Source organism: Ptychodera flava, chromosome 14, assembly GCF_041260155.1.
Source record: "Ptychodera flava strain L36383 chromosome 14, AS_Pfla_20210202, whole genome shotgun sequence".
In the NCBI taxonomy this organism is placed as follows: Eukaryota; Metazoa; Hemichordata; class Enteropneusta; family Ptychoderidae; genus Ptychodera; species Ptychodera flava.
Window position 1 is genome coordinate 35541007 of NC_091941.1, and position 27061 is coordinate 35568067.

Genomic DNA, 27061 nt, shown 5'->3' on the forward strand with positions numbered 1-27061 from the left:
CTCTCTACATACAGATACATTTGTATCTTAGGAAGGGCCTAGAGCCAGGGAATAATCTTGGTGTCAAAATTATTTCGTTTGAGGGCCGGAACGACGACATTGCTCTTGGGACCGGAACTGTTTTGCTTGGTGAAAAAGCGGGGCCGGAAGGGTTCGGGGCCGGATCGTCAACTACCCTGCAACAATTAAGTGATCAATGACCCTTGTGACTTTCGTTGCCTCTATGGTTGTCACGGTATGGAGACATGGCAAGGAAGTAGTCCAGCGCCCGAGTTCGCACAAACGGCATCAGTCTAGCAAAAGTCAGAAGAAGCAATGCATGGGTTTCAAACAATGATTTTGATAAGGGCAATTACCAATGACTTAAAATTTGTGTTTCTGGTTAAACTATCTTTCCTTTACTATGTATGGCTACACAAAACATATCCTATTTTTATGTGTAACTTACGCATGCAAGTGGAAAAACGACTCACTACCTGTGATAAATTTGAAAGCTGAACTTTTATTGAAAAAAGTGTGAGTATGACACCTGCCACTTTCTATGATCATAGACCCTTGAGGGTCTATGCTATGATAGATTGAAATGCTGACTTCTCTTGAATAGTGGTGCTGAAAGTGATTTGCACTATTTGTCTTAGCATTGTTTGGTATTGTTTTATAACATTACAGGTGAATAGTCTGTAGTATATGCTTATCAGCAAAAGTGTTTTGTTTGCAAACACTGGCGTGCCTCCTGTTGCATGTGCATCCAAAAGCGTAGTTGGAAGAATCTATTTTCATTCAAAGGGAAGTGTGAGATTTAAGTATATCCAACCAAATTTAATATACTCTAAGTAGCTGTGATAATGTATGATTTACTCTCTCACCATTACAACTTGTTCATATTTTAAATGGTAAAAATTTCTTAGGCTATGTCTATAGTAGGTCAAATTGCATGTGGTTAAATGGAATCGCCCATTTCTATCAGAGCCTTACTGTAGAAATTGTCGTGGCTCAGAGCTTTCTTACTGTAGAAATTGTCGTGGCTCAGAGCTTTCTTACTGTAGAAATTGTCGTGGCTCAGAGCTTTCTTACTGTAATAATTGTCGTGCCTCAGATTTTTTTAACAGTTCTCATCGTGATGCCGATGTTTTTAAGATGGCCCCTCCGAAGGTGATACACGACATATGATACATAATTTGCAGACTTTCTGACAAAGCTAAAAACAGTGTTTTAGCGCAGTTATTTGATCAACTGTCAACGGCATTAGGCCATACTAGTACAAGCGACCTAGAGGCCGATATAGCTCCGCTGTGTTTATGTAGAGAATAACGTTTTTTGACACATGTTGATGAAGAAGGTGGAAATCTTTGATAGCTCAATGCAGTGGCCAGAAAAAAGTGGCTAAAATAGCTGCAAAAATACACAATTGAAGATTTCATCATACTTTGCATATATCACATCGGATCATCCCTAAGAACATGTCAACCAAAGCTAATATCTGATGAGTCGTTTTTTGAGAATAAAATTTTCAGACCAAAAATGGCAACAATTTCCCCCAAAATAAAAATTGCAGATTCCATCATAATTTCAAAAGATCAAATTTAGTTCATCTATAGAAACCTGTATACCAAATTTCAAAGCTGTTGGACCAGTACTTTTTGAGAAACACATTTTTTAACCAAAAATGGAAAAAATTGACCGAAAAATTCAAACTTGCAGATTTCAGCATAATTTCAATAAATATCATTAAGGTGATCTGTAGGAACCTGTATACCAAATTGCAAAGCTATCAGATGAGTAGTTTTGGAAATACACATTTTTTGACCAAAAGTGGCAAAAATTGCCCCAAAAATACAAAATTGCAGATTTCAGCATAATTTCAATAAATATAATTTTGTTCATCTGTAGGAACCTGTATACCAAGTTTCAAAGCTATCAGATGAGAACTTTTGGAAATACACATTTTTTGACCAAAAATGGCAAAAATTGCCCCAAAAATACAAAATTACAGATTTCATCAGAAATTCAATATATATTACTTAGTTCATCTATAGAAACCTGCATACCAAATTTCAAAACTATCAGATCAGTACTTTTAGAGAAATACATTTTTTGACCAAAAATGGCAAAAATTGCCCTAAAAATGCAAATTTGCATATTTCTGCACAATTTGAACAAATCTGAAATAGATCATCCCTAGGGACATATGTACCAAATATCAAAGCTATCTGACTGGTACTTTTGAAGAAGAAGATTTTTAAAGATTTTTTACCAAAAAGACAAAAATTGCCTTAAAAATACAAATATGCAAATTTCACCACGATTTGAACAAATCTGACTGAAGTCACCCTAAGTAAACTGCATATCAAATTTCAAAGCAATCGGACAAGCGGTTTCAGAGAAGAAGATTTTTTTACCAAAAACACCAAAAAATGCCCCAAAAATACAAATATGCAAATTTCACCACGATTTGATCAAACTTAAGTAAGGTCACCCCATGTGAGCTGCATATAGAATTTCAAAGCAATTGGACTTGCGGTTTCAGAGGAGAAGGCAATTGTTGACGACAGACGACGACGGACGACGACGGAAAATCAACCTATTTGAAAAGCTCCGCGTCGCTGACAGCGGAGCTAAAAAACGGGGAGGCGGTTGGAGAGTACTTTTTTTCCCTGTTAAACTTTAATACCCCCTTTACCTTGTTCTTTCAATAACCCTTCATGACCATCATGGCACACGAAGTTGACACAAGTGTACTAGGCCTACTAATTGTGTTATTTTTAAAGCAATCGCGATCTTGTGCCGTTCCTGGTTTCATGCCAAACTGATCATCCAAATGCATTTGGGAAACTTGTGGGCACACTCAGTAAACAATAAGGCCTTACTTATTCTGGAATGCTCAGATGACAATACAAAGCAAAGCAACTACTACAGCTACTAGCTAGGAAATTCTACTATATTGCCGAATAGGTAGCAGCTACTAGCCAGAGGAAATTTTTCTTTCTTACTGAATGAATAAAAAAATCGGCTACGTTTTAATTTTGAAGCTACCATGGTTAAACTCTATTCATTTCTCTACCAGACGAGAAAGGTATAGTCACGGTCAACATAATAGAGTAGTTGATGATCGCAGCCACATTCCTGCCTGTGCAGCGTCCGGACCTGGCCACAGCCGATCACCTGTTGGTCACCTAATGGGGGCACGATTTTCCCATCAGGCTTTGCACCATTAAACATGGCTGCGTCCAGTCACTGCACAGGAACGGAGTATCGAAATCTACCCTAGCATCAAACTGATAGCAAGTAAGTGTCCATCCGTACAAGAATTACATGTCATATAGTAATTGGTAGTTTAACCTGATCGCTAATACTCGGTCACGTTCATAAAATGGCTATTTATGTATTTCAGGCAACACTTATCAGCATACCCCGATATCTGTAAATCCACAGTTGGAGGGACTGTGGTAAATTGAAGTGAACACTCTCCAGCATCAAAGTAAGGGACACAAATAATGACGAGAATGTAGGCTATCTGTCGGCGTCTACGCCAATAATCAATCACGTCGCCATTGGCTTATTTCTGCTTTAAAAAGATTGTATCTGGTAAAACAAATTCTAAGTGTAATTAGCTGCGAGGCGGGGTTGACCTTTTGATGACCCGCATAGAGACGCATGCTACCCCGCCAACAGATAGCTGCGTTTCCACTGCTCAAGTTGTATATGAAACATATTTAACCTGAGATCGACTGCAACATAATTCAAGTTTGTTATCATGGCCATGCAATACCATAACGTCGACATCTACGTTTACGTTGTTTATCAGGCTGTAATCATACACCCAGGATTGAGCAAAGCTAGAAATAGTAAGATCTCGCATGATTTTCCGTGATTCAAAAATGGTCTTGCCCATTCACTGGCATGGCAAAGGGCAGAAGTTGCAACTGAAAAATTACCTGCGAAAACCGGAAGTGCCCTCTTTCAAACTTGTTGATACAGGTTTCACACCACTAAATAAGCTCCCATGCATATTTTGTAGGTTTTTAGAAGTTATACACTCAGTGTGACAGTTTTTTGGACAGGCCCTACGAAAAAGTCCTATAGGACCCAAGTGGGATTGACCGTGGTCCAATAGGAGTACCACAGGAACGGTGTAGGACCAGGCTGGTCCTATAGGAATGATGATTTTAAGTCCTATTGGACAATCCCATTGTAAATGAAATTCCAATAGGAACTTTGTGGGACCATTCTTGTCCTATGGGAACAATCCCTGAATGTCCTATGGACAATCCTTTTGTAAATGACATTCAAATATGATTTATCCAAATCTGTCAGTATCATTAGGTTTTGCTGTTGCTCTGACAAAATTATTCTTACCATTCTCAGAGAGCAAAATATTTTGCAAATTAATTTGCAATTAATCTTTGGACTGGTACTGAAGAAAACATGGTTTGTAAAAATATTGCATTTTGCTATTTCTAGAATTAAATGAAAAAAAAATACAAGCAAGTAAAATACATAAATAAATAAACAAACACTTAAATCAATAAGATAAATCAATAAATAGGCCCAGCAATCAAATTTACATGCTGGCTCATGCATACATATAAGTAACACGTAGTTACAATATCATTGAGTTTCCACAGACTGAAGACTATTACAACTACCAGCACTTCAAATTCATAAATGAGAATCAATATCACCTCATTATCTTAGCTATGTCTGATCAACACATATTTGTACACCTTTTTAAAGTCCTATTAGACTGTCCTATTGGAAAACTAAGCCCAGAATGCATTTGGGCGACTGCAGTGCATTATGGGCTAGCATCATCAAAACAAGATGGCCGCTGCAGAACAGACAAAAGGGTCAGTTGTAGCTCTGAAAAATGACGTGTGCTGTGGCAGCATAACCGGGTGTTTTACAGCTTTTATATCACTGTAGTACAGCAAAGTTAGGTAGGACAGATTATTATGTCAATATTTTCCTTTTGAAGACTGAATAGTTACGGAAATAGCCAGGTTTACAATAGTCCTTTGTCTACTTGCCTGCTTATGGTCAGTGTATACCCATTGTATGACTTCCAGCTTGTTGACTAGGCATTTCAGTCCACACAAAGAATATAAACAGGAGTGAAGTTTAAAGCCAAGGTAGTAATGTAGTTAGTGATTGGATACATATGGTCAAAATGCATTAATATTTATGTGAGACAAAGGAGCAATGGAACAATGGGGTTGGACCTCCTGTTACATAACAAACAGGAAGTTGATATCTCAATGATTTCTACTCATGTATTGCCATCATGAAACCTGAATTCTTTCTATGCCGATAGGGCTCATTTGGCTTTTGAATTAATAAAATTATGATACTGAAAATTAAATGTTTTGTGTAACTTTTGGATACATTACATAGCAGCATCAAATTAACTTATCACCTAAAACAAGAGCCAGCCATATAAAGCTGCAGCTCAAAAATTTCATGAAGGCAGACCTTAATTTCTATGTGAATATGCTTCTGTAGTCTCAGCCATAATAATTTAATTAGATAATTGTTACACACAGCTTTGTATAATATTTTTCTGATTATAGAAATAAAGTTTCTTTGTTCAAAAGTATATCCATTGCAAGTTCTTCTTTGCTCCCTAATGAACATTGAAACATCCGCTATATAGCTATTGTCTTCTTAGCGTCTGTATGTGTAAAATGCAAATGTTATTGTTTACATTTTAATTCTAGTCCAGACCAGAATTCATTTCTCAACAATAACAATGTCTACACATGTACAGGCTGAGTTCAATGGAACGTTCTAATGTTCCAATTGGATTACCATAGGACTGTCTAATAGGACATATTATTATTAGACTACCATAGGACTGTCTAATAGGACATGTCTAATGTTCCTATTGGACTACTATGGGACAGTCTCGTAGGACAGGTGTCGCATTCCTATTGGACTACTATGGGACTGTCTCATAGGACAGGTGTCACATTCCTATTGGACTACTATGGACAGTCTTGTAGGACAGGTGTCACATTCCTATTGGACTACTATGGGACTGTCTCATAGGACAGGTGTCACATTCCTATTGGACTACTATGGGACTGTCTCATAGGACAGGTGTTGCATTCCTATGGGACTACTATGGGACTGTCTCATAGGACAGGTGTCACATTCCTATTGGACTACTATGGGACTGTCTCATAGGCAGGTGTCGCATTCCTATTGGACTACTATGGGACTGTCTTATAGGATATTGTCTCAAAATACTATTGGACAATCCTATCAGACTGATTCCTATTGGAGTCCAATAGGACTTTTTTGTAAGGGGGGTACCGCTATAGTTGAATTTCGCCCATAATTACGCCATTTCATAAATGACGAGCAGTACAAAATCTTATTACCATACCCTTGGAAATGGTATTTAGGGGGTCAAAGTTGCAAAATTTTTGACCCATGTTGGGTGCGTAGTAATCGGACTGCTATCGCACTAATTGGACGTCGTATTTGGAATATGATTATAAGGGCTAAATACTGATATTTTGAAACTTCGAACCCCAATTTTTAATTTCAATGTGTTTAGAAACCTATATGGTAATATTTTCGTGATAATTAGTTACGTTTAATCCATAAACGACGCAACAATATTTTGACGTGTATAGGGCTCAGATATCAACCACGGGCTGTCTCTATGTAGCGTTCAACACCTTGTATCATACGGTGTGGCTAACTTTGCCAAGTTTGTAGCCCGAAATGGCTTCTACCGAAAAAGAAACTATCCAAAACGGGACAGCAGCGTCACCTGACTTAACATGCCGTAGCATGACTTGTAAAACACCCTTACCGAAATCAGGTATACCCTAAACCCACCCCAGAAGCCAACCCCAGGCACACCTGAAAGTTACCTGTAAGATACCCGTGAACGCATACCTGTAACTAACTCAAAAGTACCTTGATTTCGACACTTACGGGTGGACCCGTTATCCACCCACAACCACCCCTGACTTACGACAAACCTCAAATCCACGTTTAAAGGCCAGGGCCGGGTATAAATAGCCTACTGCTCCCGTTGGAGTTAGTTTATGCAAAGCATGGCTTTGGTGGCGTCTTGCTCGATCGCTCCGTAAAAACCATACCAAAATGGTCACAGGCGAAGAAATTTACGCGTCCATGCACCTATACCTAACTATGAATGTCCAGTGATTGAATGTATCGATAAAATTTTATGATTTGAGCATAAATAAAGCTGATTTTGATCGATGAAGGTATTTCTCTTTGTCTTCAACTAGCGTGGCAAGCGGCCATAACAAAGGTCTGCAAGCTGTCACTCAAAAAAGGACGCGATACAGGTGTGAATCGGTAAACGTTTGCGATGTCAACATGTTAGATACGGCACAGCATTTTAATTAGATGGAGCGACCGCAGTGCAGACCCGCAAGCACAGGCGCTCTGTAGCTTGGGAGTCTGCTAATAGATCGATTTTCGGCTCGATCTATCGATCCCGTAGTCGATATGCCAATGACTGCAACCTAAACACCCATACTGTGCCTGCTAGTATGTTACTCAAGCCATAGTGCGTTTTTGCGTAGACGCCGTACCACGACACGCCGCTATTTCCAATCGTTTCTTCAACAGAACTGTCATGTAAAATTCAGATTCAAGTTCTTTTAGATTTTGCTGTCGTGAAAAGTATTATTATTATCGTCTTGCCGTTTTCAAAGATTTTTGAGGACCTAAACGACATCGTGTGTTGCTCCATTGCCATGGAATCCGATGTCAAGGAAAAGCGGTGACGCTTTTCAAGTTGAATATAATTTCCTTTCTGTTTGCATTAGTCAGTTCATCGAAATACTTTTCACAATTGAGTAAACTATAGACAGTGGACTGTCTCGATTCTCCCGTCTATGATTAGATATTCACTGACTCATCCTTTCTCTAATTTCATCTACAATACTCTGTCCTAATTTGAAAGATGTAATTATCCAAACCTATATTGTCATTTATTTTTGACCAACGTACAAAAACTTGGTCCGTTCGCCAAAGCATATATCTGATGAGATGTTTTGCGAAACAGTGAATAAATATATTGGATGAACAGCCGTACTCTATGCATTAGGGGATATTCATGTTGCAGTCTCTCCGAAAAAAAACGGGGATGTTTAGGCGATAACAAAGGCGATGACTCAGTATATAGTTGAATAAAGAAAAATTCGGACATCATATTTTTATGTAAGCGTACACTTGTCGGTTAGATGTGCGACCGTACGCAGATCGCCCATGCATTCTCCTAAAACTAGTCAAAACAATTCTGCGACAATGATGGTTTCCATTCGTGAACGTCCTTGAACCCGTACCCGCGACCATTGTTTTTTTTATGTGTTTCGTGGTTGATGATTGGTAGAGTTCATGTATCGAAATTTGAAGACACACGTGATTGAATCCTATGAATGTTATGCAATTGACGGTGTGTAGCGACGGCAACAGTCCACGGACCATGGGAGTATCAGCAGTACGCAGTACATTGCATGCTTTCTAAGAATGAACAGCGTGTTTCCATTGCTACCATGCGAAATCCGGCTTTGATCAATGTTCCTGTCCTGACGTAGGATTACTTTCAAGCTGCGTAGCTACTGTTGAGGTTCAGATATCCGAATCTTTCGTGTTCGAAAGGCTTATCGAAAATACTAAACGTTTGTTATTAGTTTAGATGTACATAACCCAGCACATGGGCAAAGCTAAATACTAACCAGGTTGGAAAATTTCTGCGAGTCGCTCTCACCAGAGATCACGAGGAAAAAATACGTCGATATCATTAATCCGCCATGTTTATTGTTGTTTGTACATGTACGACTAATTTGAAAGTGAGAGACTTTCTTGACGGTGAAATTCATATTCATTCAATATTTTATGCACTAAGTCACCTTTGCACTTAAAGACGTCCATTCGGGAGCAGAAACGTTTACAGACTTTCGATGGTGATAACTAGCTCCATGTTGTGACATGTCTCCAGTTACGAAGTTTATCCGGTAAACTTCGTAAATCGAAATCGACATTAACATTGAGCGATGATCGTGAAGCGTTAAATAAATGTCGGCAAAATAAAACATCAAATGGCTAGACGAGGAGAGAGAGAGAGAGAGAGAGAGAGAGAGAGAGAGAGAGAGAGAGAGAGAGAGGAGGGGGGTGGTTTATGCACTCGCGAACGGATCATGGTCTATAGGATGGATGGATGCTGTGTCGGTTCACACATTTGCGCTGCACAGATATCGAAAATGTACAGATACTTTTCCGAAATTTGACTTATTTTATAACAAGCGTAGAACAAAACCAACAGTGTTGAAGATACTCTTCAGATGCTTGATTCGTAAGTTTGCTAAAGTTATATTATACTTACAGAAAATAGTCGCTGTAGTCTTCTCTTCAAAGAAATATGTTCTTCAACATCACGTTTCTTATGATCGGTGATGTTGCATTTTATTATCCCCGTTAATAATCTTTTATAGATTAATGCACCACGGTGTTAATTTCGGATCAATTCAATGATTTCAAACCATAATTATTTTTTTAGTGAGAGGGCTTTTCTGTCAACAAAACGATCGGTAATAGCAGAGTATCTTGGCAATGGCACGACGTCTACACTATCGTTTCATTTAGCTGCAGCGATTGTACAGTTGCAGCCCGTGCCCGGGCCCCGGGTAGGCCTAATTCGGAACCTAAAAAAGCCGTCAGCTGCAGCGGCGTCGTGCTGTACCTTTGTCATTACTGTTGAAGTACAACTGTCATTGCTACTAGCATCGCGGGCCGCTTCATGAAACGTTTCTCAGTCTGCTCAGTGTACTGGTCTCGCCGTTATATTCAGTTACGTATAATCTGTTGTTTGCATGTCAACACATTGGCCTGTTTACAATCTCCTGTGCACACTAATGGTGACCGTATTTACAAAGACATAAACATTCGATCCCGCCCGTGAATGTCAAAGGTGAACGGGATTAACTTGATCCCGGGTATCAAGTCCCTGGCCTTTAACTCACCTATGTACACACACTTGTAACTCACCCAAAAGTACCTTGATTTCGACATGTGCAGGTGCACCTACAAACCACCTGTGCAGCCACAAAGAACCCACATTTGGCAGTACATCCATCCGAAACGAGCTCACAAGTAAAGGTGGGTCTTGAGTGGACCTGAAACCCACCTCCTAAGTCCAACTTAAATGATGCTCATCTGGATGCAGTCATTTAAAGGGTATACTCAGAATAAGCATACATTATCAGGATTCCACATTATTGGGACTTTGTCGAGGGATTGGGGTAAACAATGCCATGGACAGCAATCAGTGTGTGCAGAATATACTTACATTTTATTCATGTAAAATATTCATGAAAAGTTTACATGTACTGTGTTCCTTGCAATTCCTGAGTTAAGATAATGTTTCCAAAAATAACATACCCTGTTTTCTGAAAGGTAAAAAAGTCGTATGCATGCAAAATATATTTAATATAAACTTTTGATCTAAGTAAAATATGAGATAAAATTAAACACTTTATAAAAAAATTCATTGCATTTCTCCTGCAGTCAAAATGTTGCTCATGACAACTGAAAATATTGCATATGGCTGTCGAAAATCTATGTTGACAAAATTACAAAATTGCTATCTCCTCTGCGGAAGAGGGGTTTTTCTTCTCATTATTCACAGTGAGAAATCAGAAAGTAATGATTATCACATATGGATCGAGCTGTTCTGCGTACAGAAGAAATTTGCATTAGTCCAGTGAGTGATCTCCATGTGTAAGGATCATGAAGAATCATGGGTAGCAGGGTTCTCAAAAATTTTTGAAGTAGGCGGAAAATTCAGAAAAGTAGGCGGTTAGCTTCTCTGTGCAACCAGGTTCCCTGGGCGGGCAAGGGGGTTGGGGGGGGGGAGACAGTTCTGAGCAATTTCATGCATTCTTACACAGTGTATAAAAGGCTATTCCAACATACACACAGGGGGGGTTTCAGGGAGGGTGTGCAAGAAATTTTTAAAATTTGAAGACATTTTAGAGTAATTTCATGCATTATTGTACTGTATGAAAGACCATTTCAGCATGAGAGTGTTAAGGATTATTTTAAATTTGAAGACATTTCTGAGCAATTTCATGCATTCTTATACAGTGTATAAAAGGCTTTCAACATACACAAAGGGGGAGGGTTTCAGGGACGGGGGTGGGCAAGAAATTTTTAAATTTTGAAGACATTTTGGAGTAATTTTATGCATTCTTGTACAGTATTAAAGACCATTTCAGAATACAGAATAATCATTATCATTGCCAATTACAACATGTTTTCAAGGGATAAAGTTTAAAAAAGTCAGAAAAATTAATTTGATATCACTCGGGCCTGTCAACTGCATTCAGTTGACATGGATAATAGCAAAATTTCATCAGACTGTTGTGCAGAATTATGTTTAGCTCATGACTTGAACAAACATTTTGAAATACATCATAGAATGGGGCCTAGGGTTTTCATAACCCAGATAACGATCCGCTAGAATCCTGACCAGCCTGGCTGTACAAAGTGTTTTACTGATTTAAATAAACTTGATTGAAGATACAGTAAAATCAAAGAGTTTATTCAATTCAATGAATTATAGGAACACAATTTTCAGTGATTTTAATTCACTGTACTAATTTCACAATAAAACGAATCCGCGAGCTGATTATCGATTTTTTGCTGATGTTGAATATAATTGAAAAAGAGAGCTAAATTTCAGTGTTCATGTTTGATAAAACCTCAAACTAACGACACTGAACGCCAGCCTGTACTACACCGTGTGTGTACAAAGCACCGGTAGTCAATTGTAACACAGTACACACAACGCGATATCGGTCGACCTGAAATTTGACACTGTGATCGACGTAGCGTTTCAGAAGTACGAAAAGTGAGGCCAAGTAATTTTTTGTTTATATTTAGATTTGATCTAAACCTCCCAAAACCAACAGACAAAGTCAGAAAATCAAAGTTTTCAAGCGTCGACTTTGTCTTCCGCGATGCACACAACCACGGCCCCTCCACAAAACGCGATGTCGATCGACTTGAGTTGACATCGTGATCGACCATGGATAGATTGACGTGGCATTTCGAAAGTATGAAAAGTGAGACTCAGTAACTTGTGGTCGCTTTAGATTTGATCAAAAACCTACCAAACCCATCAGACTAGGCCTTACTCTTACGCAGAAAACCAAAGCTCTCAAGCGTCGACTTTCTCTTCCGCGTTTGAGCGAAACAAAAGTCGGCTTCATTCGGAAATGGTCGGCTATTCGCGGGCATAACGTAATTGTATGTTAGTCCAATGTTCGGCTATACCCGATGTGAACGTCGGAATAATTCGGGCTGTGATCGGGCGAGCGAGGGTGACCTCGAGAGCGATTCCCAGTCACGGTGTACAGTACAACACGTTCGCTGATCGCGGTACTACTGCAGTGATAGCAACAAGTTCACCGCGTAAATTGCTAGACTACATATAGCCACGGCACTTCTGAAATATTATCTGCGGCTTGCAAGACCACCAAAAAAATCTAATTATTGTTATCAAAACCAGAATTTCCGGCCAGAGAGCGAAACAGTGCTGAAAGTAGCCGGCCAAAATACGAAAGTAGCCGGTCAATTTGGCCGGCATCCGGCTAAAAATGAACACGCTGGGTACCTCACTTACTGTGTAACGCCGGATGCTTGACGGATACCCATCCCAATAGCTTCTATAAACTGTAGTCTATAGTAGCTAAAAATCAGTTTCCTTCTGCTAAAAATTAATGTCCAACATTTCAACAATGTCCAAAATTTCAAAATTTCAAAACGTCACAAAATAGACAATTGGTTACTGACAGAGCACATCACTTCTTCCTGTTAGACCTGGTTTTCATTGCAGTTATCATGTTCCCAATAGTGCTGTTTATAACTGATTCTTTAATGGCCTGGTCACAATGATCCTGAAGGAATGCTGTGAAGAGAAATAATCGCAATCATACCAATCCATAATCCAATGACAGTAGGTCAGCATTCGCGAGACAATAGTTGTAAACATAGACACAAAACAGCACACAACAGACAGTAAATAGACGGTACACAAACAAAGTCATATTCATGAAAGAAAGATATATGGACCTCTGGCCAGAAGACCAAGAAGTGAAATAATCTCAGGTTAGCAAAGACAAGCAAGATGTTGCAGTACCAAGAAAAGGGACAGCATAAATAAGCCTTTAACCTTTAATTTTATTCTGCATATTGGCTAACCTGTGCAACTCAATAAATGTATTGAAGTAAGCACCAAGCTTATATAGCTTGTATATCTATAGGTAAGCGGACGAGTAGGAGGCGGTTTACGGAATTTAACGGTACAGTTTGCCAGTAAAACTCCGAGGCCTGCAGGGCCGAGGAGTTTTAAGGCAAACAATACCGTTAAATTCCGTAAACCGCCGACTACGAGTTCGCTTACCGTGTTATACCACGAATTTGCCGAGTTTGAGAGCCTTGTTTGCACGCCGAAAGTTTTTATTTGTAATTTTAGTGCAGTGCACGTTGAAACTTTGGCAGGAAAACATTGACGCGTTTTGACACCTTGTTGAACGAAAGTATAAAAAAACAACCCATGATTGGATAAAAGAAAGTTGACATGTGTTGCCATTGTAGTGCGATGACGTGGTTGAGCACCTGGTTTTATTTGAATTGTATGAATTTGCTTTTAAATTATTGGTTGGTTGGTTGGTTGAATGAAGTGAAAAGGTGTTTGCAGATCGACGTTAGAGTCACGCGTTGCTCATTTGGGTCGAAAACTTTGAGCAGCATACATGCAATTGCCGAGTCGCTCTACGTAGTTCGATATGGCGGATGAAGTACAAATGAAAGCTGTATCCGGTGCACTTCAACTACCAAAGCCAAAGATGGAAAAGAAAAGTCCCCTGTCACGCCAGTGCTAACGGTCACAATCGGAAGACCAAGCTACACAGCCACGTCAGAGAAAGGCGCAACAGAAACTGCAAGTACAAAAAAACAATATGTCTAGATCCACAGTGACTGTGGTACTGCGTGTGTGTTTGCATGTAGCTAGATTTAACTTTACCAAAGGCGACTGAAATCTCCACATTCAGTGTTTGACAACTGACTTTGAAGTCTTAAATTTAAGCTTCGAATGATCATGATAACAATAACCCTAACACAGAAGTGATATTTGCAATCAATACCGTTATTTCACGGTGACCTGTAATTGATTTTGAGATGTACAGTCACGCAAAATTAATTCAGTCCGGTGATTCTTTTATAGTGTCTTTACTCTGTCCGTGATGGTGAAATAAATTCCTTCTGGTTAATGTCTCGCATTTGTTTTTTTTTACTCGTCGCCACGTGATTTTCTTTTGTTTAAAAAGTGTCCATTTTACAAGTTCTTTTGTTTAAAAGCTTCCGATTCACTAGTAAATCGGACAGTTTGTAACAAAAGAACTGTCCGATTTACTAGTAAATCGGACACTTTTAAACAAAAGAACTTGTAAATCTGACACTTTTTAAACAAAAGAAAGCCAGATGGTAATAATAAACTATTCGGTTATGGAAATTAGAAAGCATGATTAGAACAATGGGTACGAGGCGGAGAGTAGTATAACAGTATTAATAGTTAATTTAATTGAACATTGGGACTTAATCCAATTGTATATAATAAACAAAATAATTGCATGCATACAGGCTGTGGTGGCAAGCTGAAAAGTTACAATTCTCCACATTTTACAATATTCCAAGACACTACACAGTTTACATGGTAACAAGTCATTGACAATGACATAGTCCCCACTTGTAATAGGAGTATTAGTCTTGATGGGGCAGGGAAATGTGGTCATTAAGAAGTATCACTGGAGTGTATATGTTCAGATCTATGGGCACATAGGTCTATGTCATTGTTCCCAATTTGAAACAAGAGGCATGTCTAAGTTAATTAAGGTTCTAAATTGGGAAAAAAGATCAGACCTCTAGCTGTATTGGCCAGCCAAGAAATACATATGCGCATGATAAATGAGGTACAAGATGTGACATCTTAAGGTCTATTATCCTATCAAAATTGAAGCGTAAAGAACTTATGGTTACTGAGTTATGCATATATATGTATTATCAAGGTCAAAGGTCATCAAGGTCACGTGACATTTTCAAAAAAAAATTGTATTGCTAAATAATCCCTATATGCCAAAATTCAGACCTCTAGCTCTATTGGCTTGCCCACAATTATATATGTACATAATTAATGAGGTAAAGTATGTGTTGTCATAAGGTCTCCCATCCTACTAAATATAAAGGACATAGCACTTGTGGTTACTTTTTTATTGCCATAAACATGTATTTTAGGTAAAAGGTTATCGAGATCACATGACATTTTGTCAAAAAATTTCTATCCTATAGTTATCCCTATATACCAAAAATCATACATCTAGCTCTAGACGGTGTCTGTGGGGACTAAAAATGAAGGAAGGTGTCTAAAGATAAAGCTACTGCACTTTTAAGGTTACCAAGCAGCTGCTTTTGGGGTCATTGTTGAAATTGTAAAAAGAACAAAGTTGAGGTTTGGGGACATAGCGATGTGATTTTTTTGCTCTTTCATTCAAGGGCCATTGAAGTCGCCCATTATTCATGAATTTTGTTTGATATGAGGTACTGTGACATGTTGCAAGATACTGAATAAATGGGTGACCATGCATATATTTGACCTTTGGTTTCTAGACGCAATACATGAAACAAACGAGATAATGAATTAATGGTCATGACAATTCATTCATTCTCGCTATGGTTTCATTTCATTTGTCTAAAACTTGGGTCAAATATATGCATGGTCACCCGTTTATTCAGTATATTTCAACATATGTCAAACAATACTAATAGTACCTCATATGAAACAAAATTCATGAAAAATGGGCCACTTTGTCCCTTTAAAAATTATGTAAAAAATACAATGTGCACATACTAGTCAGAGCTACTGTTAGGATTTTCAAATTTGCATAAGGCTGTATGCAATTTTTTTTTATATGCGTAAAAAATGTATCAAAAATGCATTACAACTACATGTACCAATAAAATAGCTGTATTTGCAATATTGAATACTTGTTCAAAAGTTCATGAATAAAGTGTTTAATAAACATGATAATGTGTTTTTCTTTGACCAAGTTTTACAATCTTTAATACACTTTTGTTCTATTCTCTTACTAATTATTTAGACTATTACTTCCGATGATGTCTTTGCTACCTAAACTCTATCATCACTTCTCTGAAGTCAGTTTGCAAATTTCTGGGCCTTCCATGGTTATCACCATCAGATCATTTATGACATCTCCACTCAAACAACTATGTTTTGATGTTTCAATCCTGTTTTTGGGTACTGAACCCACGTTCACACAGGACAGATGAGATTTGATTCATGTCTGAAATTATGGCCAACTTTGTAAAGTTTGGAAAAAATTCATGGAAATTGTTGTAAAGAAGCGTGCAGACCTGCCATTAAACTATTATTTCTAAGTCTGCTGAGAATTATAGCTTAAATTGTTGATATTTGAAGTGGAGATCGTCAGGGTTTAGAAGTACGCATTGGGTGCAGTGGAGGAAAAAAAAATTTAAAATAATGACAAACTATTGTACGGTACATGTTACATTTCTATTGGTACAGCCTTGAAGGAAACTATTGATAAGACATAATTGACAGGAAGTAGGACGAAATATAGCAAAATAAGGAACATCTTTATCAGCAAACATTGATTTTCAGTCATGGATAAACAACGCAATGGAGGGAAACTACATGTGCTCATGTCTTTGTTATGGAAACTGCATTTTTTTCAATGCGCATCGGATCAGCAGACGTCAATTTACTTTGCATATTTCAGAGTAATTATGGGAGAAATACGCAGAATTTTGTGTTTACGGAAGCTCTGACTAGTGATATTGAGATGACTGAATATTTCTGAAAGTCATTGAAATGCCAGATTTTAAGCAAGCTTTATCAAACTTACCGAAAATGGAGGATCTTATCGCAGGGTCAATGCCTCCTTTTCCATTTATGCCTTTCACATTCATGTGAATAAGTTCATCTTCATCATAAAACAACTTCACCAGGAAACGAGCACAGGCTGTGGGACTACACACTTTTGCCTTCTTCGTTGCTATTGTCATATGTTTAATGACATGCTGTTACAGTGTTCGTTGATGACAACGAACAGCATGTCATTAAATGCCTGAAAACTGGGGTCGTCTGAAAACTGTCACACTGAGTATAGTGGTCTGAGGTATTTTGATTTTGACTCATTACACTTACTTATTGCCATTGCTAAATATATGGTATGGTATAGAAATAATTATATCCAATGACTGTTTATTTAACTCATGATACGTTTCAGCTAATAAAACTGAAGGCTTTAAGGTATTAAAATATCAATATCAGGCTAGCTGCAGTATAGTTTTTTTTTATTTGTCCTTAAAATTATTTGTGGGGACACAATAAATAATTGAGGATTGAATTGTCTGTCTATATTTAAGGCATGACATAGGCATAGGCCATTAGCAACAAGATTAAATTGTTCAATCTACTTTGTTGGCTGCCATTGCTAAAAATAATGGTACCGTACAAAAGCACTCAGCATGATAAGATACTCAACGTGATTAAACAATACAAATAATTTTTTTATTTACCATTTCAAACTATTTTGTAATATTTATACATTGGCATCCCAAAGACATCGCACCTCTTTTTAAAGGATTTTCAGATGTCCAGAGAGGTAACTATAAACAGATGATGAATGCTACGTCAGCTTTTGTCAAAAACCATGATCAGTCAGACTGTCTGCTCCAATTCAAGTAGTACAGCAGGAGGCAGTGGAAGATAGCAATTAGTCATCAAAGAGAGGGACACTTGACAAGACAGTTGAAGAATCCATCAAAAAGAGCAAGAAGGCCAAGACAACAAGGTTTACTGCAATCACAAGAAAATAGATCCTTACCTGCAAACAGAAACAAACTAAGCCTCTCGAGTAGCAGAACAAAAACGTATGGTGGTGGATATGGTTGATAAAATTCATGGAGGTACAGTGTTGGTAACTTTTTTGCTGCCCTTGCATTGAGTGTATATGGCTGTGTTGATGATGCTGACAACAATACCAGTTGCGTTTGGAATGGGGTCTTGAGTTACAAAGATGTTCTGCAATTTCTGAACCAAGCCAAAGTCAAAGTCAACAAGAAAAAATCAACTATATCATGAGGTATGAGGTGCCTAACAAACTAAAAATCACACCAGAAGAAATTCTTAAAATCACTGACACTAACAACAACTGGTGTCTTTGACGTCATCAGGTGCATTGGCAAAAAACTTCCGGGCCGACATGCCTATACACTCATTTTAACGGTCCTCGACATTCAATACTAAACATGAAAGTCCGAATATTGGAAAAAATCTACCATCCTTCCAATAGTTCTAAACTAAGCAGGAGCTACCGCAAGCAACGTGAACACTATTGGATCACTGAACTTGGCACAGCTATGCCCTATGGATGTAACGATAACATTCTAGGGGTGGGTAATTTATCCAGCCCTAGGGGGAGTCGTGTAAATGTGATGGGTTTATTTAACTCTCACACTAGAAGACGACGTAGCCATGGGCATAGACATGGTAATACCAGCAGTCCCCCCAAGTTCAGTGATCTTTTGTCTATTCTTAATCAGCCGTTAGGAGTTCACAAAATAAGAACTGCTTTGTTTGCTTGCTCCTTGCAGAAATTGAGATTGCTACTGTCAAGAGTTCAAACGATGAATATCAACCAAAACAGCCCTGATTATCGTTTAGTCCAAATTATTATCGATATCAGCAATTACCGGCTGTTTAAGCCAGTAAGGACAGAACTCTTGAACAGTGACAAGCGTTTATTTTTTCATGTACCATTTGCAAACAGAGAGGATTGACCAAATAACATCAGCAATATTTTGCATGATAAGAAAGTTGTGGAAAAAATACCTCCATATTTTAAATTTCAAGAACCACCGATAGTTTCCTACTCATACACAAAAACCATTGGTAGGAAACTTTTTAACTATAACAATGTCTTGAAAAAATTCAACTTTCCATCAAACAACAGCAGTACTTGCAATTGCTTGTCATCCCCCTTTTGCTATAAACCACTTGGTCACATAATAACTGGTGACCTGACCATCATTACCAACAGTAAACTTCGGCAACTCTTTCAATATGGCCCAAAATATCGTATTTCACATTTCCGTTCTCACAGTAAAGATGTAAATACTTCCTCAGTATTAGATGACCCATCGGTCAAAGCATGCGTCGATGCTTTACACAACGAATATGTTGTAGTTCCTGCAGACAAAGCTTCAAACAACATCATCTTTGTCTGTAGGAATTATTATATCCAGTGTATAATAGATGAATTAAACCTTCATTCAGATAAGAGTAATACCACCTACACTCTTTCCTCCCTCACTGATGAAGACATTTTTGCAAACCATTCATCTGTGCTCAATGAATTTGGCATTCCTTTGAAAGAGAAGGACAAAAAACTGCCTATGTTGTATTGGATACCTAAACTGCACAAGAACCCTTACAAACAACGTTTTATTGCAGGATCAAGCAATTGCACTACCAAACATCTGTCACAATTATTGACTATAATTTTAACAACCATCAAAAATGGTCTTTTTCGATATTGTGACAAAGTGTATGAAACAAGTGGGTTGAATCAAATATGGATACTAAAAAATTCGAAGGAATTGTTGCTTGATTTAAAAGTCAAGAAAAACAAGTTCAGCTCAATCCGAATATTTGACTTTTCCACATTATACACCACAATTCCCCACGATAAACTTAAAACAAGGCTGTCATCTCTTGTGAAACAAGCTTTCCTGCATAAAAATGGTATTAGAAGGTACCAATACATTACCATCAAACATAGGACAGGTTATTTCAGTAACAACATGGATGCCCAGCACAAATACACAGATGAAGAAATTATTAAAATGCTTAATTTCTTAATCGACAACATATTTGTTAAGTTTGGCGGTATGACATTTCAACAATCTATCGGCATACCAATGGGTACAAATTGTGCACCCTTCTTGCAGACTTATTTCTGTATTCATATGAAGCAGAGTTCCTACAGTCTCTCTACAAAGCAGGGTCTAAAAAACTTGCAAGGCGTTTTAACAACACGCACAGATACATCGATGATCTGATTAGTCTAGACAATCCAGACATATCAAATTACTTACATCATATTTACCCTGATGAGTTGGATATCAAAGAAACAACAGAGGGTAGGAACTCTGCTTCATATCTTGATCTGTTCCTACAAGTGGGTACTAATGGGCTACACACTAAGCTGTATGACAAAAGGGATGATTTCGATTTTGAAATCATAAATTATCCCCACTTGTCAAGTAATATTCCATCTGCACCTGCTTATGGTGTGTACGTGTCTCAACTTCTCAGGTATTGTAGGGCTTGTGATTCCTACACTGATTTTCAACTGAGACACAGCTCATTGGCATCAAAATTACTGAGACAAGGATACACAACAAAAAGACTCGTTAGGACTTTCAAAAAGTTCTACGGTCACGGTCGATATGACGACATTGTGGCCAAATATGACACCTCGGTCACACAAATGATTAACGACAGCATTCCTGGCTTTGACTTATTACAGTGATTCATATCCTGTATCTTTTCATACAATATTTAGACAATTTTGGGACCAATCCTGACGGGTGTAGCATGCTAGCAGGGTACGCTTACCCATTCCGGACACCTGGTACCACCACTAATTATCAGTGGTTCAGGATGGTCCTACTTAAATTTGTAAATCACAATTGTCCCATGGCATGGACCTGGTAATATATTACCTTGAATGGAAATGATTATTGGACCAGTTTAATGTCATATTCCATCCCTGGAGCCCGCTGTTTGCAAAGTAAGGGGCAAGTTTGCAGAACAATTTCAAACTTTAATGCTACCAACAAAAACTGTAACCGGTCTACGTATTGATCTTCATCGACTGACATCCAGGGTTTTACAGTGATTTTATTTTCTGGGAGTCCCTGGGATGCAAGATGTTTGAACAAGGGGGTCCCATCTACAAATCTGGGAGTCCTCAGATATAAGGGAGGCGGGTATCAAAAGACAATTTTGTAACTGCCTTAATTCCCTTAAAACACTACACAAAGGTAATGATACAGTTCACTTTTTATTACTGGTTTTCATGACAGCAACATGAAGTATTTTAATGTGGTATAACATACAATATGCATTACATCACAGTGTTTTACATGACGCAAGATAATTTAGACAGAGTTTTTCAAAGTTTGGTGACTTTAGTATGTTGAAAACACCTTGTCACTGACATGTATTACTGAAATGGTCATTTTACAAACTCTTTACAATCTGCCTACAGCTCCTTCAGCAAATAACCTGGCTGCCTGCAAGAAATCAAAGTCATCAATTACAGGACCAACTAGTTTGATAAACATCAACCTGTTAAGTCGTAGAGGGTTCAGCCTGTTCCTTGCCCTCTGTTTAATGGCATTCTGCACTGAGAAACCCCTTTCACATGGGGCAGATGACACTGGGATTATTAAAGCAATTTGACCCAGTATGGCAAAGTCAGGATACTCATCCTTAAAATCTGTGATTAATAATTTGACATACTTATCAAATGGAAGAGCAATTCTATGGGATCTTGTAAAATGCTTGAATAAGAGAAAGTGTGACCTTGCTCTGTCAGCATCAATACCTGCTGTACTGTTATAATGATGTAACAAATTGTCAAGTTGGTTTACGCCATACTCTGGCAGATTATTCACATTTTCTGGATATCTATTTGGATTGAACACCACATCAAAACATTCAAGAATATTTAATTCTTCTTCTGGGAAACGATTTTCTAAATTCTGAACAAGTTTATCAATGTATCTTTCCCTCAAACTTCTGAATCTTTGTCTGAGTGGCTGATTGTCAGTTATCTCAACATCATTATACTTATTTTTCTGACCATTTGGGGGAACCTCACCTAGCTCAGTACGGACTTCTCTCACGGTCTGGGAATCATGTGTAATTGTATCCAAAGTTTCCTTGGTAGAATCAACACTTTTCCTGATATGAGACAAGTTTACTGAGTCTTTCTGACAAGTCAGACTCAATATTCCAATAACTGTTAGAACATCAATTAGCAGTGCAGAGAACGACACAAACAGGGAGTTTTACATGAATTTCAAGAGCCCGTCCGCTTTACCACCCTTTTTATCACTCTGTAGTGCAAGATAAATGGGCTGAAAAGCAGTGAATATCATCTTTACAGCAGATTCTACTGACAGCCAACGTACCGATGTTGGTTCTGTGATTTGTTTTGCTTTACCGTTTAGTATACATTGTATCTCTCTCAGTTTGTCATATCTGACTGAAGAGTCGCTGAAGTACTTGTACAAAGAATGAATCATGTTATGGTACTCCTTGCAGTAATCTATTTCTTTGCCGGCTTGAGATGCAGCGAGGTTGAGTCTATGAGCAACACAATGTACTTGCACAAGATTTGGGTTACGGCCTTTCAACTTAGCGCCCAATCCATTCAAACGACCCGTCATGACAGCGGCGCCGTCAGTGCCAAGTCCGTATACTTTATGGATATTTTCATCGCAGATTCCCTTTCTAATCAAATAGTCAATCAGTGCAGTTTCAACTCCAGCAGCGGTACAGTCCGTGATATGTTCATTACCTAGAAACGAAACCATCGCTTCACCATTTTCGATGTACCTTACGTAGATGGCGAGTTTCTTGTGAATTGTGATATCGCATGTCTCGTCCAACATTATACCAATGTAGTCACTCGCACTGATGCTATCCATCAGAGACTTGGAAATTACGCGTTCGATGCACTCCTCAAATTCCATGACTATTTGAGGTCGTTTATAGTAGTCAATATTCAAACCATTCAGGTTTTGGACATGCATTAAATCTGTAAACACGTCGCACGGGAGATCGCGTTTTGCTATGAGGTAAACGGTACGCAACTGGGCGACATACGACTTCATACTATCGCTCTGACCTTGGGACTTCAAGTCATCTGCGGCTTTACAAGCAGAGGCAAAGTTAGACTTCAATGACAGAATCTGGATGCTCTGAACATGATTTCTTGAATCTTGGTGCCGAGTAAGGGTAGAGTTCTGAAAATTAGAACATCCATCCGTAAAAGGATTCTTTGAATTAGCTTTCATACATACGTCGCACGTCATTACATTTCCATCTTCGAAATAACGCAACCATTTAAACTTGTCTAGCCAACTTTTTTGGAATGTACGGCCCTTCTTTGGCAAATTCGGTAGGGTTCCATCAGATTTATCCGAATCGCCTGGCGTCGCTGCTTTCTCCGATAACGTATCTGAATTGTATAGCCGGCCTCTGCTGGTACCAGCACTACCGCCAAAGAATTTTCTGAGATCGGACTGACGTGGTTGTTTTGCAGCCGCCATGATTAAAACATGCCTGATTCTTTGTTATGGACTCTAACACGATTGTACGCCGAGAGTGACATGTGATAAGCATTGACCGTTGGTGATGTATGTTACAAGGTATCCGATTGGTAATTTGAAACAGCAGCCGAAATCTATCATGCGTCATAGTACCGCGATTTTCCATATAAGGAAGTTGCATTTTGAACAGACCAATGATCTTTGCAAATGTGTGGACATTCCATTTCATGGAGGGACGGCCAGTGACTGTACGGATGTGCATGTGTGCGTTTATTTTCTGCGTCCCATGGGACGCAACATTTATTTTTTTAGCGTACGGGTCGAGGTTTTAAGCGTCAGAGACGCAATATCTTGCGTCATGTAAAACCCTGGACATCACTGATAAAGTTCAAGCATCCTGAAATACCCAGAAGCAACCAAAGATGGCATGTTCAAGGAGATGCGAGATCGTATGGAGGGCAGTGCACCACTATGTTGGCAAGAATCTGCAGCTGTTCTTATAATAAATGGAACCAATATGCAGTCACCCAATGAAGTCTACCCAGTCACTATATTTGATGGCAAGGACTCCAGGGAAAATCTAGAAAACCAGTCATTGACAATGACATAGTCCCCACTTGTATTAGGAGAGTATTAGTCTTGATGGGGCAGGGAAATGTGGTCATTAAGAAGTATCACTGGAGTGTATATGTTCAGATCTATGGGCACATAGGTCTATGTCGTTGTTCCCAATTTGAAACACATGAGGCATGTCTAACTTATGGTTCTAAATCGGGAAAAAAGATCAGGCCTCTAGCTGTATTGGCCAGCCAAGAAAGGCATATGTGCATAATAAATGAGGTACAAGATGTGACATCTTAAGGTCTAATATCCTATCAAAATTGGAGGGTATAGAACTTGTGATTAATGAGTTATGCATATATATGTATAATCAAGGTCAAAGGTCATCGAGGTCAAGTGACATTAAAAAAAAAATTATTGCTAATTAATCCCTATATGCCAAAAATCAGATCTCAACCTCTATTCGCTTGCCCAGAATTAGATATGTGCATAATTAATGACATTAAGCGTGTGTTGTCATAAGGTCGCCCATCCTACTAAATATAAAGGACATAGCACTTGTGGTTACTTATTTATTGACAAAAACGTATATTTTAGGTAAAAGGTCATAGAGGTCACATGTTGATCAAAAAATTTCTATCCTATAGTTATCCCTATATACTAAAAATCAGACATCCAGCTCTATTGGCTTGATCAGAAATAGGTATGTGCATAATTGATGAGGTACAGTATGTGGCGTCATAAGGTCTTCCATCATACCATCTGATGCCGTAGGTTGTGGGTTCGAATCCGATTGAAAACTAGCTGTATACCAAATATGAAGGGTGTACCACTTGTGGTTACCGAGTTATGGACAAATATGTTTATTTCAGGTCAAAGGTCATTGAGGTCACGTGACATCTTGTTAAAAAATGTATTGATAAGTTATCCCTATATACCAAAAAATCAGACCTCTAGCTCTATTGGCTCGCTCAAAATAAGATATGCACATAATTAATGAGGTACAATATGTGGCTTCATAAGGTGTCCCATCATACTATACATGAAGGGTGTAGCACTTGAGGTTACTGAGTTATGGACAAATATGTATATTTGAGGTCAAAGGTCACCGAGGTCACGTTTTGTAAAAAAATTGTATTGCTAAGGTTTCCCTGTATACCAACAATCAGACCTCTAGCTCTATTGACTCGCTCAAAATTAGATATGCACATAATTAATGAGGCACAATATGTGGTGTCATAAGGTGTCCCATCATACCATTTATGAAGGGTGTACCACTTATGGTTACTGAGTTATGGACAAATATGTATATTTGAGGTCAAAGGTCACCGAGGTCACATGACATTTTGTCAAAAAAATTGTATTGCTAAGTTATCCCTATGTACCAAAATTCAGACCTCTAGCTCTATTGGCTTGCTCAAAATTAGATATGTGCATAATTAATGAGGTACAATATATGGCGTCATAAGGTGTCCCATCATACCATTTATGAAGGGTGTAGCACTTGTGGTTACTGAGTTATGGACAAATATGTATATTTGAGGTCAAAGGTCACCGAGGTCACGTGACATTTTGTCAAAATATCTAAGATATCTGCATGAATGGAGGGACATGACTCAATCTATAAGCTCCCTGGACTTCATCCGTGGGGCTAAAAACTGTGTCACTGCATCCTTTTTGCAATATGAATACGATGAGAAACTAAATTTTTATTTTACTTGGCCTTATACATGGGATTCTGTGCAGAACTGACTTATACATGGGAGTCTATGGAGAAATGCCTTATACATGGGAGTCTATGGAGGTGTAAACTAAAAAGTCCTCTAACACGGCCAAATTTGATCGCATTGTGAAACAAATCAACGTGCATCTGTATGGGGTAGGGTACTATCCTTGTGCAAAGTTTGAAAGAAATTGACCAGGACGTACGTGTCTGAGATATCTGCGTGAACGGACGGACGGACGGACGCACGCACACACGGACGGACGGACATGACCCAATCTATAAGTCCCCCCGGACTTTGTCCATTGGTGATGGGCATGGTTGACCAGGCTACGTGAACAACTTCCGAGCAAGACAAATGACAGAAGGCCACACAGTTACAGCAGGTGGAGACTCGAAGTTTCTTGATGCTTTGGTATCTCCAAAACTGAGCCCAGTTGTTGATGGCTGTTTCAATCTATGGTCAGAGATGAAGAAGGCAGACAAAGGAAAAGTGTGCTCTAACAGTGGTTTGCGCAGTGATGTGATTGTACCCCTTGATAGAAAGCTGACAAACTCCTTGCTGCCTTGCCTTCCATTACACTCATATGTAATGGATATTGATCATGCAGTGGTGAGAGAGACTGAATCCTTGCTGAAGCGAACAGTGGAGAAGCTAAGGGAAGCAGGAATAACATCATATTAAGAGGAAGCAGACTCAAAGATTGCTCACCTAACAGCCAACATCAATCAACGACAAGTTCGCAGTGGCCTGTTCAGATTTATGATAGAGACTGATGGGAAGCTTGCTGATATCTCGCTTAACAAATCACACGCAATAATGATTCTTGCCCCAGCGAATACTTTCGTAGACAAACACTACTGTAACCTGTTTGATAATGTATTTTCGTCAGATTTCTTAATTTGCAAGTCCTCTTCCAGCAGCTCTGCAAAGAGAAATGAATTGGCCCTCGAAACAGATATCAGAGTTCGATCTCATGACCACTATGTTTGAAACTCGTTTTCAAATGTACCCTATGCTTAAAGATCCAGCCATACATCCAAAAGAAGGCATTGAGAATCCCAAGAAGATAGAAGACTGCAATGTTGGTCTATCAGATGAAGATATAAAGAAGTACAAAGGGTAAATACTTTTCAGTTACTAGTTTTGATATTTTTAGAAGGGGGGGGGGGGGTTAATCTCCATGAGAAGTACTTGCAAACACATTTTATGTTGTGTATTTGCATTATGGTGATATAGTTTTTTACATTGTGTATAGATATTTCACTGTTACAGTAGTT

The 27061-nt window shown here is 38.6% G+C and overlaps 1 protein-coding gene across 1 annotated transcript in view; it reads right to left on the minus strand.

Annotated features, from left to right (window-relative positions):
• Positions 1 to 10309: 10309 nt before the first annotated feature.
• The window catches only part of LOC139150294 (uncharacterized), a 59330-nt gene continuing 42578 nt past the window's right edge, over positions 10310 to 27061 (minus strand). Inside the window, exon 4 of the mRNA XM_070722582.1 lies at positions 10310 to 12955. Coding sequence (XP_070578683.1) covers positions 12908 to 12955 — 48 coding nt within the window. The 3' untranslated portion in view covers positions 10310 to 12907. The remainder of the gene's footprint in view (positions 12956 to 27061) is intronic.